We start from the raw sequence: 12448 nt of genomic DNA, 5'->3' as shown, positions 1-12448 counted from the left end.
TCAGAAATCCATGCTGACTATTGGTGATCACAGCATTCCTTTCTAGGTGCTCACAGACTGTTTTCTTAATGATCTGCTCCAGAATCTTCCCTGGTATTGATGTCAGACTGACTGGGCGGTAATTATTTGGGTCCTCTCTTTTCCCCTTTTTGAAAATAGGGACAACATTTGCCCTCCTCCAGTCTGCCGGGACTTCGCCTGTTCGCCTGTTAGTCAGACACGACTAAACAACTAAACAACAAGAAACGGTGACAGCGGCCTTTAATACACCTTGCCAGTTTACAGCCTGCCCCAATTTGCCCTGTGAAAAAAACGAAGACCCCAATTGGCAGATTAATCCCAAGCACTGAGGCCGAAGATAGATTTGGGGTGCTCTTTGCCGGCTCTCAGATTTGGACCCATCATTTCCCTCCCAGCTTTTAAGAAGGATTTTAAGTGGAACCATAATCCTTTCTCTTCGCAAGCAGGGAGGCGGGAGGGAGCAGCCTATCGATCGCGCTTTGTTGCGCCTGCTTCCCATTAAGGCTGAATCGCTTATATTTTCGGTCACTGAGAGATTTAGGCAGAGGCCTCGGGCTCTTCATGAGTCACTAAAAGCAGGCCGGAGCCCTTAATCTGGGCCGCTGTCCTCTGTTCTCGCACGCAAGCAGACTCCAGGGGGCCTTGACCCCGGCTCCCAATTCCCTCCCTTCCAAAAAAAGAAGAGCCTGTCAGTATTTGTAATGTAATTTCATTGGGAATGTATTTCACAAGGAATAGATGGTATTGGGGAAAGGAGGTGGCAGTTGGCTGGTTATTCAGTTACTTCTATCTTGACTGTGAAACTGAGAGGTGTGGGGGGACTTCATGCAGGCGCCGTCTGGAGGAGTTTGTGAATAATATTTGTTGTTCAAGTGTTGCCAGCCTGACAAGTTTAAAGATTTATATTTAACTATTTGTGTAAGACACACACACAAAGAGAGAGAGACCGTATTTTTCTGTGTATAAGACTCCCCCTATTTTGGGGGACTCAAATTTAAGAAGTTTGCACTGTGCTCTACCCAGGTATAAGACAGCCCCCATTTTTTAGCATAATTTTTAAAGGAAAAAACCTAGTCTTGTACACGGAAAAGTACAGTACAGTGGTACCTCGGGTTACATATGCTTCAGGTTACAGACTCTGCTAACCCAGAAATAGTACCTCGGGTTAAGAACTTTGCTTCAGGATGAGCACAGAAATCGTGCTCCGGCGGCAGTGGGAGGCCCCATTAGCAAAAGTGGTGCTTTGGGTTAAGAACAGTTTCAGGTTAAGAACGGACCTCTGGAAAGAATTAAGTTCTTAACCCAAGGTACCATTGTATATAGGGACATGGGTGGCACTGTGGTCTAAACCACAGAGCCTAGGGCTAGCCGATCAGAAGGTTGGCTGTTCGAATCCCTGCGACGGGGTGAGCTCCCGTTGCTCGGTCCCTGCTCTTGCCAACCTAGCAGTTCAAAAGCACATCAAAGTGCAAGTAGATAAATAGGTACCGCTCCGTCGGGAAGGTAAACGGTGTTTCCGTGCGCTGCTCTGCTTCGCCAGAAGCGGTTAGTCTTGCTGGCCACATGACCTGGAAGCTGTATGCCAGCTCCCTCGGCCAATAAAGTGAGAAGAGCGCCGCAACCCCAGAGTCGGTCACGACTGTACCTAATGGTCAGGGGTCCCTTTATCTTTACCTTTTACCATTGTATATCTTATCACAAATTGCTAATGGAGCCTGGCTGCTGGGTCAGGCCAACAGCCCGTCAAGCCCAGCATCCTGTCCTCACAGTGAGCAGGCAGATGTTTCTGGAAAACCTGCAAAAGGTGGACCTGAGCATAACGAACACTCTCACAGGCAAAAGGCGGTGGTGCCCATTGGAACTGGTGCGGAGGAAGGCAGGGAGCTCAACAGTAGGTGGCGCCAGAGCCAACGTTTGGTTCTGCCAACTCCCTGCTGAGTTCTGCAAGGACTGCACCTGAAACTTAAGGGAGGTGGAAGCGGACAAGTGTAAGAAGACAGGCAGGTGGTGGCTGGCTAAGTCCAGATAGCGCTTGGTGGGGCACTGCCCCCTTTGCCCTGATGGACCAGCCTCCACTTACAAAGGTCCAATGAGTTCCTTTTCTGCCATAAGAGGGACCCAGATTTTCATTTTCATTTTTTTTTTGCCAGAGGAGATTATACAAACGCTGCACTCAAAAAATTGAGAACGTTCAAGTATTTCATCTGACTTGCAGTTTTTTGTTTTTAAAGCAAAACGTTTCCTGGACTTAACATGCTGGTCAGAAAGCAGTTACTTTTTAACATATGCACGTCTATGAGTTCTGCCATTACCTTCTCAGACAATATGTCAAAATGCTTGCTAAATCTGAAGTCTTGGTGTTTTTTAAATGGTAGAACGTGTGCGGAAATGTTTTTTGAAAAAGGCATACAAAAATAGTGTGAATGTTAACTTCAAAAAAACAACACCACCCTTATACACAGCAATGAGATGGATCCGACCTGTATTTTAGTTATTGTCCGCTTGGACAAGTTATATACTTTTTATTTGTTATATTTGTATTATTTATTTCATAAGATTTACAAAGTGCTTGAAAGATTGAAAAACAAAGCCCCAAAGGGATTTTACAAAAAGGATAAAATGATAATATTACCTATAGGGAAAATTAACAACAATAATTTCAGACTTTTGAAAATCTAAATTGATAATATAGTAGAAACAGATGAAAGTTCATAACAACAATTGGGCAGGCTTGTCTAAACAGAAATGTTTTTAGCAGGTGTTGAAGAAGATACCGCAAAGGCGCCTGCCTGATATTAATAAGCAGGGAGTTCCAAAGTTATATTTAAACACATCTCTAAATGGTTTGTGACCTGGGTGAAAACATCTTAATCTTTCAAAACAAAACAAAAAACCAAGAGGACTGCCAAATTCTGTAAGACAGAATTACCAACTACATTGAACATCTTTAGCATCAAAACAAACACTACCCATAATAATCAGCTACGAAAAAATACGCAAGGAATTCCGTATTGCGAGACCTAGTGAACAGCTAGTCCAAATATCCTCTAATGCAGCAAGAAATAAATTGTTACATATGAAAATCAACTAAAAAGTATCAACTCCACATATGAAAGTGGCACGGAGTAGAAATCGACAGATCCATCCACTCCTACTTAAAATATGCTGCTGAAGTGGCTTTTGAGCTGCTTGGTTTATTAGAAGCTTGCCCTGCGTACATCGGATTGCCCCCAGCATGAAGGCAGTGGCTGTACCCCTGTCGCTTGTGCCCAGGTGGTCAGAGGCATACTCCCTCTGTCCCTGGAGGCTCCATTCCTGACCCTCACTGCTAAGGTGAAGGGTGCTGCTGGGTCTGCTGGGCATCAAAATGCTCTTGACTCTTCATCAGGGCCGGCGAGATGGTGGAGAAGCAGCCCCGCGAAACAGCTGGTCCGCTGCCACCAATCTGGCCTGACAACATGGGTGGGGATGCTCCAGCCCACAGTCCGAATCCTGCTTTAGCACACCCACCTGCCCCACATGCATGCTTACGGTGAGCTTCTTTGTTGGAGCAAGGTGCGCCCTCAGTGCTAGTCAGCTGATAGACAGCAAGAGCATGCCTTGTTCTAGCAAAGCAACAGTTGGGAAACTCATTTTTGAAACTGATTTTGACTTTTTTCCCACTGGGTGCAGAAGGATGCACTCCTCCTGCCTGTCAGCTGATGGGCCCACATCATTCTTCAGGAGGTCTTGGGAACATCCAGAGTGGTAGCAAAAATCCATTCTGCAGAAGCGAGCTCCAGAGTTGAACAGTGCACAGTGTTGAAAAAGTGCTTCCTTCTGTCCATCCTGATCGTTTTATCTCTAACTCCCCCCCCCCCCCTTTTGCTTTTTTCCAGCCATCTGAGGTTTTGGGAGATGGAGTTTACGGCCCCCTCTTTTCTCTACAAACAGGTACTGTGAAAGCTAACTCCCCACAAAAGCCAGCTTTAAACTGGCCTGAACCCAGTTTTTACACTCCCTTTTTATCTTCAGCGTTTGGTATCTTTGCGTCCTGCTCTGAACACCTTCTCCATATTGTGACCTGGTAGTTTGCACATGAAGCAGGCTTCATCAGATGGTCTCTCTGTGTGGTGGCACAGCAGATCCTGCTCTGGGGAGTCAGTTGTGCTATGTGATCTTTGGATACGACTCTATGAACTGTAGAATGTTGTTGAGCTGGTGATCCTGATTTGGGAATCTAAGACACGAAGGTGATAACTCACTCCCTTTGCTGCTTCCCTGTAAACTGCCTCTGAACCTGGAAGTTCTACATAGCCATTGTGACCAGTAATGCTAGACCGATCCCTCGCTGTGAATTGGTTTAATCCCCGTATCCGGTGGCTGCCACCACTGGGTCATCTAGCTCAGTCTCATTTGTGCCAACTTGGGGAAAGGCTGTGGCTCAGTGGCAGAGCATCTGCTTTGCATGCAGAAGGTCCCGGGTTCAATCCCCAGCAGCATCTCCAGGTAAGGCTAGGAGAGACTCCCTGCCTTGAAAACCGTGGGGAACTGCTGCCAGTCAGTGTGGACAGTACTGAGCTAGATGGAGCAACACTCCAACATGGTGTAAGACAGCCTCCTTTGCTCCATTTTAATTCAGGCCTTCATTCGGAATATAAAGGACTAGAATAGTACTTTATATTTAGGAGAAAGAATGCAGCAGAGATTCCAAGTTCACTTTTCTACGGGTGTTTGTGTGTGTGTTAGGACTTGGAATGTGTTGTTGTAAGGTAAAGGTAAAGGGACCCCTGACCATTAGGTCCAGTCATGGCCGACTCTGGGGTTGCGGCGCTCATCTCGCTTTATTGGCCAAGGGAGCCAGCGTCCAGCTTCCAGGTCATGTGGCCAGCATGACTAAGCCGCTTCTGGCGAACCAGAGCAGCACATGGAAACACCGTTTACCTTCCCGCCGGAGCAGTACCTATTTATCTACTTGCACTTTGATGTGCTTTTGAACTGCTAGGTGGGCAGGAGCAGGGACCGAGCAACGGGAGCTCAACCCGTCATGGGGATTTGAACCACCGACCTTCTGATTGGCAAGTCCTAGGCTCTGTGGTTTAACCCACAGCACCACCCGCATCCCAACAACACCTGTGTTGTTGTAGGACTCCCTAATCTTGGATTAAAGAAGGGGCCGGCGGTCTTTTGGGGGCCAATGTTTAAAGTTTTGAGAGGGTGCTGTGAGTGCCTGTCGCAAAATAGCTGCCATGTCAGGGCTGTTGGATATAACACAAACCATCAGCTTTTCTCTTTTGCAGCCTGGTAGTTTCCATGTTGAGCACATTTCATGAAAGAGTCCTTGCATGGTGGCAGTTGGTAGCTTCCCCTGCTTTCTTAGCCCAGAATAGGCAGTTCCTTAGATCAGTGGCATTTGCTGTAGAAAGTTTGGGAGCTGGAAGTTGAGATGGGCATGTCTCTAGTACTCCCATCAGTTCTGCAGACAGATCCCACTGCTGCCCCAACTCAAAAAAATGTTTACTGTACCTCTTGATTGTTTCCCATGATTTGTAGGACACTAGCCTCCCTTTTTGCACTTACACGAATTTTGCACTTACACTTAGGACGAATAATACAGTGGGGTAATTTTTATCGCTGATGCGGGTTGCAGAGTCCAGCTTGCCTTGGGCACAGGGTTCGAATTGCAGGGCCTAGGTGCAAAATCTTCTTTTGAGGCAAGTGTCTATGCAACACTGCCTCATAGCCTCATCCAACGAAGGGCTGAGATTTATTTCACTCTTTAAATGGAACATCTACACTGGATCAGAAACTCAAGGAAACTGACAGTCTTCTCACTGCTGCCCCCCTCTGGTTTTATGCCCACGCTGTGGCATGTCAGTACTTGGTGAATGGGCATCAGTGTTTGCCCTTGGTTAGATAAAGTACAGATCCAAAGCACCCCAGGCAGGAAACAGCAGATCCACACTATGTATTTAAAGTGCGCTTGACACACATTTAAATAGTTCCCCAAAGAATGCTGGGAACTGTAGTTTAAGGGCACTGGGGATTGTAGCTCTGTAAGGAGGAAAGTACTTTGAGTGGAAGCCATGTGCTTTAAATGCATGGCATGAATAGAGAGAGAGAGAGAGAGAGAGTTAAATGGGAAATGTTGAATAGAAGCATCAAAGTGTAGGAGGGCAGTGCCCTCTGGTGGTGAAAGCTAGAAGTGCTGTTTGTGTTGGCCTGTGGCTCCCCAAGAACCCTGCAGTATTCGGGGAGAGGGAAACCTCTGGCCTTCAAGATGTTGCTGGACTCCAGCTGTTAATCATCCTAGAGGCTGGGACTGCTGAAAGCTGCAGTCAAGTATCTTTCCTACCTGGTCCTTTTGGCCAGAGATGTCAGGGATTAAACCTGCGTGCTGCTGAGCTGCAGTTACTCCTGAGGAACATAGGAATCTGCCTTACACTGGCTCATCTAGCTCAGTCCCGTCTGTGCCAACCTTGGGGAAAGGCTGTGACTCAGTGGCAGAGCATCTGCTTTGTGTGCAGAAGGTCCCGGGTTCAATCCCAGCTGGGAGAGACTCCCTGCCTTGAAAACTCTGGAGAGCTGCTGCCAATCAGTGTAAACAATACAGTGGTACCTTGGGTTAAGTACTTAATTCGTTTCGGAGGTCCGTACTTAACCTGAAACTGTTCTTAACCTGAAGCACCACTTTAGCTAATGGGGCCTCCTGCTGCCGCCATGCCGCTGGAGCACAATTTCTGTTCTTATCCTGAAGCAAAGTTCTTAACCCGAGGTACTATTCCTGGGTTAGCGGAGTCTGTAACCTGAAGCGTATGTAACCCAACGTACCACTGTACCGAGCTTAGATGGGCCAGTTGTTTGATTCAGTAATAAACCAGCTTCCAGTGTTCCTATGGCCACCTCCAGGGGGTCTTTCCCAGCCCTTCCTAAAGATGTGGTGGGTTGAAACTTAGGCATGCAGCACCAATGCTCCACCCACTGAGCAACATGGCCCCCTTCCTCCTTAACTGCTAGGAATTTATGCACATAGCCTTAGATCTGGCATGCTCCCCCAGGAAGCTATATTTACACTAGGTCAGAACATTTGTCCCATGTGCTCCTTATCATCTACTCTGACTGGCAGCAGCTGTGTGGGAGTCTTTCCCAGCCCTACGCAGAGTGCCTTGTGCTCTTTGCATGCATGTGCTCTTCTTCCGCCGTCCGCTGTCCCCTCCTTGAACTTTTGGAGTGCTGTAATTTGGTGGCGGCGGTTGGGGTTTTACATTTATAAAGGAAATGTTTAGTTACTGGCCGCTCTGGGCAGCCTTCCCCGGGTGGAAGAGCAGAGTATATAAAGCCCCTGCAAATACACCAAAACTGCAACCTTCTGAAGGGTCCAGAAAGCTGCCGTCTCGCAGATTTCGACAGCCTGCATCTGAATGTGGGCAGCTGCAAGGGAGGCAGATGGAACCACATCCTTTTCCTTCCAAGTTATCTCACAGAGGGGCGGCTGCTATTTTTGGTTTGTCTGAGCTGTTGTTGTTCCACACCTTCATTTTCACCTCCACAGTCTCTCTCATTCATTCATTCATTCATTCATTCATTCATTCATTCATTCATAGGTTCATAAATCTTTCCTCCAAGGAAGCCCACACAGAACCACCACCTTGTTCCCCGTTATCCTCACAACAACCCTGTGAGGTAAGGTAGGCTGAGAGGCAATGACTGGCCCCATGGTCACCCCGTGAGCCCCATGGCTGCGTGGGGATTTGAACCTTGGTCTCCCAGGTTTGTCTTGGTCTCTGTGGTTTAACCCTAAGGGACGTTGGTGGCGCTGTAGGTTAAACCACAGAGCCTAGGACTTGCCAATCAGAAGGTTGGCGGTTCAAATCCCTGCGATGGGGTAAGCTCCCGTTGCTCGGTCCCTGCTCCTGCCAACCTAGCAGTTCAAAAGCATGTCAAAGTGCAAGTAGATAAATAGGTACCGCTACGGCGGAAAGGTAAACGGTGTTTCCGTGCGCTGCTCTGGTTCGCCAGAAGCGGCTTAGTCTTGCTGGCCACATGACCCGGAAGCTGTACGCCGGCTCCCTCTGCCAATAAAGCGAGATGAGCGCAGCAACCCCCGAGTCGGCCATGACTGGACCTAATGGTCAGGGGTCCCTTTACCTTTACCTCCCAGGTCCCAGGCTGACACGTCTCCCTCCCTCCCTTCCCTAGGAATGGCACCAAACCAGCTGTGATGTAGTGGTTTCTGTCTCCTGGGTCCAAGAATCGCCCAATCAGCACAAAAAGAAAGGTTTTTGGGCACTGAGAAGAAGTCTTCCCATGTTTTGGGCTGATTGGAGCCAATCAAAGTGAAAGGAGGTGAGTCAGCCACTGAGGATTGGCTCCTAGAGTCCCTCTGGAGAAGGGGTGCAGGAAGAACGCCCAAGAGTATGCATGCCCCAAAGCTCAGCATTTAGGAACACTGGAAGCACAAAAGGCTTTGGTTTCAAGGGAGCAGGGGGCAAGTTCTGTTGCATGCAGTGGACTTTTGAGTTAGACACAACTTTACGTTGCTGTGAAAGAAGATGTTGGGAGACCTCCAAAACCTTTTCCTCACAAAAAATAGTAGATGTAGCCGAAAGGCAACACGTGGAGATATGCACTGATGGTTGAAATGTATCCATTATTATTAGTATTTCATGATTATAAAATCACTATAATCTTCAAAGGGGGCATGGCTTGTGACTATCAGGAAGGGACTCTGCGCTTTGCCACTGCACCGCTGCAAGTCATAGAATAAGAGAATCATAGAGTTGGAAGGGACCCTGATGATCATCTAGTCCAGCCCCCTGCAATATGCAGCTGTCCCATATGGGGATCGAACCCGCAACCTTGGCGTTATCAGCACCGCGCTCTGACCAACAGAGCTATCCATTGATCCGAACTCCAACAAGACGGTTGCCAACTTCAGGAAGACATGTGGGAAGCTGTCTCTTGCATTCATTATTACTTCTTTGTTAACCTTATTTTCTCCTGCCCTTGTTCCCAAAGGAGGCCAGGGCAGGTGACATCAAAACGTTTAAGCAGTCCCAACTCAAAATGAAATAAAAACATATTTAGAAACCACCTAAGCATCTAAAAGCATTACCCTGCCAAGGCTGCCACAGCCAGGATCTTCCAGCTCTTATAGGGAACAGGAATGCCCTCATAGTTCTCCTAAGAGTCAGTGATGAGGGAGACAGATGCACCTCACTAGTGTTGCCTACACTGGCCGGCAGCGCCTCTCCACGTTCTTAGACAGGGAGGCATTCCCAGCCCTACCTGCAGATGGTGGGGATTGAATCTGGGATCCTCTGCCAAGTAGATAACTCTCCCACTGAGCCTCGACCCTTCTGTCTTTTACCCATCCGACATCCTGCTGCAGGGAAATGTTGCGGGGGGAGCCCAGCATTTTGGCTTTGCTTGTGGTCCACCCACAAGAGTTTGCAAGGGCAGAAGTCGGTGACACCCGAGGTGTTCACACGCTCACTCACCTCCGCCCTCCCTCCAAAAAGAAAGAGAGCAGTGAACTAAAGTTTCCTTTCTGAAACCGACAGGCTCGCGCTGCCGGGTTCTTTGGCCCACGTGACCTTTTTATAAAAGCAGCTCTGCTGGGTCGGAGGAAAAGGCCTGTTTCTTTCAAGTTTTTCCTCCCAAGCGGCTCAAGATGGGGACTCCGTCGTTCTTCTCCACCCCGACAACCTTGACAACAAGCCTGCGAGATGGGCCAGTCTGAAAGGGAGTGGCCTGGTCAAGGCCACCCACTGACCTTCTACAGCTGAGCAAGAACTGTAAAAGGCATTAAAGCCCACAAGCAGCCCCTGGAAGCAATGTCTGTGACTGTTTCCTGTCCTTGGCAGTGGCTGCTCAGGGCAGATTCTACCCCAGAGGTTTTGTTTAACCCCCTCCTGGAATCTGACCCCTCCTAGACTAGAGAGACAAATGCAGAAAACTGCTCCCAAGCATATTTAGAACTGGCAAGCTAGAACCAATGGAGGCATCTGGTTTGGTGTCTTCTAGCTCTCTTAATTGTCAGAAGCTTATTTTCTTCTTTCATCCAATGGGACAATGTCAATATTTGTTTTAATGTTTGTTGTCTTACCACCGCCATTCTTGAAGTTTTTATTTATTTATTGGGGAGATGGGGAGCCTACAGCCTTCCCAATGGTGCTGGTCTGCAACTCCCATCACCCCTGGCTGTTGGCTTGGATTGATGGGAACTAGAGTCCCATGGTGTCTCTGGTGGCTTAGAGGTTTGTCATTATTTGACGGGGGATCCTAAGAAATCGAGAACTTAGCCAAAAAAAAAAAAAAAAAGGTCTTAATTGTGTAAGTCAATAAAACACACATTCCATTTGCACAGCGTTCCATTGGCTGTTCATGCCCATTCACTTCCACGGCTTTTACTGATTAATATCCTACAGCCCTTTAAATATAACTGTGAGAAGAGCATGTGTGTTATTGTTCTGTTCTTTTGGCTGTAATTATTTTCTGTGTCTTATCTTGTATTTTATTCTGTGAACTGCCCTGAAATCTTTTGAATGAACAAACAATTGAATGGGTCTAGCAACTCCAACCAGGTCTAATGTTGGATATAACCCCGTGTCAGACCCATGGAAGTGAATGGACACAACTATCTTAAGCCCATTGATTTAAACAGCTCTACAGTGCTACATCAGGTTACGAACTTAATTCGTTCCGGAGGTCCATTCTTAACTTGAGGTACCACTTTAGCTAATGGGGCCTCCCGCTGCCATCGTGTTGCTGGCCCACGATTTCCATTCTCATCCTGGTGCAAAGTTCAGAACCCGGAGCAACTACTTCCGGGTTAGCAGAGTTTGTAACCTGAAGCATTTGTAACCCGAGGTACCACTGTACTTGGACAAGGACTAACAATAGATTCATCCTATTGGGTTGACTTGACTTAGACGGGGTGCAGCCCCTGGATTTGCCCTACTGGGTACAGATTGTGGGACTCATCTGACGCCGCATTGATTTTTGACCCTCCCCTTCCTTCCCTTGCCAGGTGCGGAGAATGGTTGGCGTCTTGGTGTCCGTCGGCCAGGGCCGCCTCGAACCTCATCACGTGCAAAGGCTTTTGGAGATCAGGGACCTGATGGCTTACCCCGATAACACCATTGCACCGCCCGATGGACTCTTCCTCAAAGATGTGGAGTACTGCGAAGCTGGTTAGTCTGGGAACCCCCACTTGCTTCTGGGGCGCAGGAGGGGGGGGTGCTTAGCTTAGTAGCCTTGCCTGCAGAAGGTACCAGGCTCAACCCTCAGCATCCCAGACCCTGTGCAGCCTTGTCTAAAGGCAGATGAATCGAAAACTGAGCGTGCATCACACAACCATCAGGTTGCCCCTGTCTGAAGTGGTCCAGTTCAGGGGCAGATAGAGCGCCTCAGCCAAGAAGTAGGTCCTGTGGTACTGTTTATCACCCCACTTTGTTGGAGAACTGGTGTTTGTAGGGTGCAAGGAATTCTTAAAAGTTGGGGTTTTTATGAGGAATTCTTTGTGTTCCGAAGGTTCTGTGGTGTGAATTAACACAGCAAAGTCAATAGGCTATTGGATGTGTTGCGTTCAGTAACACCCCCCCTTAAAACTGTCAGCCCCCCCCCCCCGAGACATAGGCAGGATCTACAGGGGAGTTTCAGGCAGGCATTTAAGCCATGCCAGCCAAATATCTGTTGGTGTGCAAGGTGGAAAATCCAAACTGTTTTTGTTCTCTGTTGTGGTGTCAGGGTGATGAATTGGATTTTAATTATCCCAAGCTGCAATGTGCCTGCATTTGAAGGATTTGGGGCAGAGGTCCTCTTACATGAAATAAAAATCTCCCATTAAAAAGGATCAGGTTGCAGAGGAGAGAGAGACCTCTCTGCCCGAGACCCTGGAGAGCAGCTGCCTGTCGTTAGATTATATGGAAACTTTGTTTCACCTGGTATATAAGGAAGCTTCAGTCGCCATATCTCAGAAAGGGTATTGTGAAGCTGGGAAAGGGGAACCAAATCATCAGTTGGAGGCGGCAGTACTTCTGAATGCCAATTGCTGGACATCACAGGAGGGGAGAAGAGTGCCCTTGAGGAAAGCTAAAGCATTTCAAGATTTTTAACTTAGGAGAAAAGAAGGAAATGTTGAAGAGTGATTAAAAATGTCTGCATTGTGTGGAAAACATGGATAGAGGGAATCTTCCTTTCCCTCTTTGGCCCCAGCTGCACTATACATTTAAAGCAGAGCCAAACTCATTTTTAGAAGATGTTTGGATTCTTTTTTGTTTGATTAGATCATACTGCTTCAAACAGTCCTGGCTTCCCCAAAGAATGCTGGAAACTGTAGTTTGTTAAGGGTACTGAAGAGATGTAGCTCATCCGGGGGGGGGGGTGTAGGGGGTCGCCTAAGAATTCCCAGAGTTCCCTGTGGAGAATTAAGCCACTCTGTGAA

General features: G+C 47.8%; 1 protein-coding gene across 1 annotated transcript in view; it reads left to right on the top strand.

Moving 5' to 3' along the window:
• PUSL1 (pseudouridine synthase like 1) overlaps positions 1-12448 on the top strand; it is a 71929-nt gene that overhangs the window by 40593 nt on the left and 18888 nt on the right. Inside the window, exons 6-7 of the mRNA XM_081201686.1 lie at positions 3900-3954; positions 11033-11195. Coding sequence (XP_081057812.1) covers positions 3900-3954; positions 11033-11195 — 218 coding nt within the window. The remainder of the gene's footprint in view (positions 1-3899; positions 3955-11032; positions 11196-12448) is intronic.

This window comes from Podarcis bocagei (genome assembly GCF_964188305.1).
Source record: "Podarcis bocagei genome assembly, chromosome: 7".
In the NCBI taxonomy this organism is placed as follows: Eukaryota; Metazoa; Chordata; class Lepidosauria; order Squamata; family Lacertidae; genus Podarcis; species Podarcis bocagei.
Note: the sequence above shows the minus strand (reverse complement) of the source record. Positions and strands in the feature narration are given on the sequence as shown.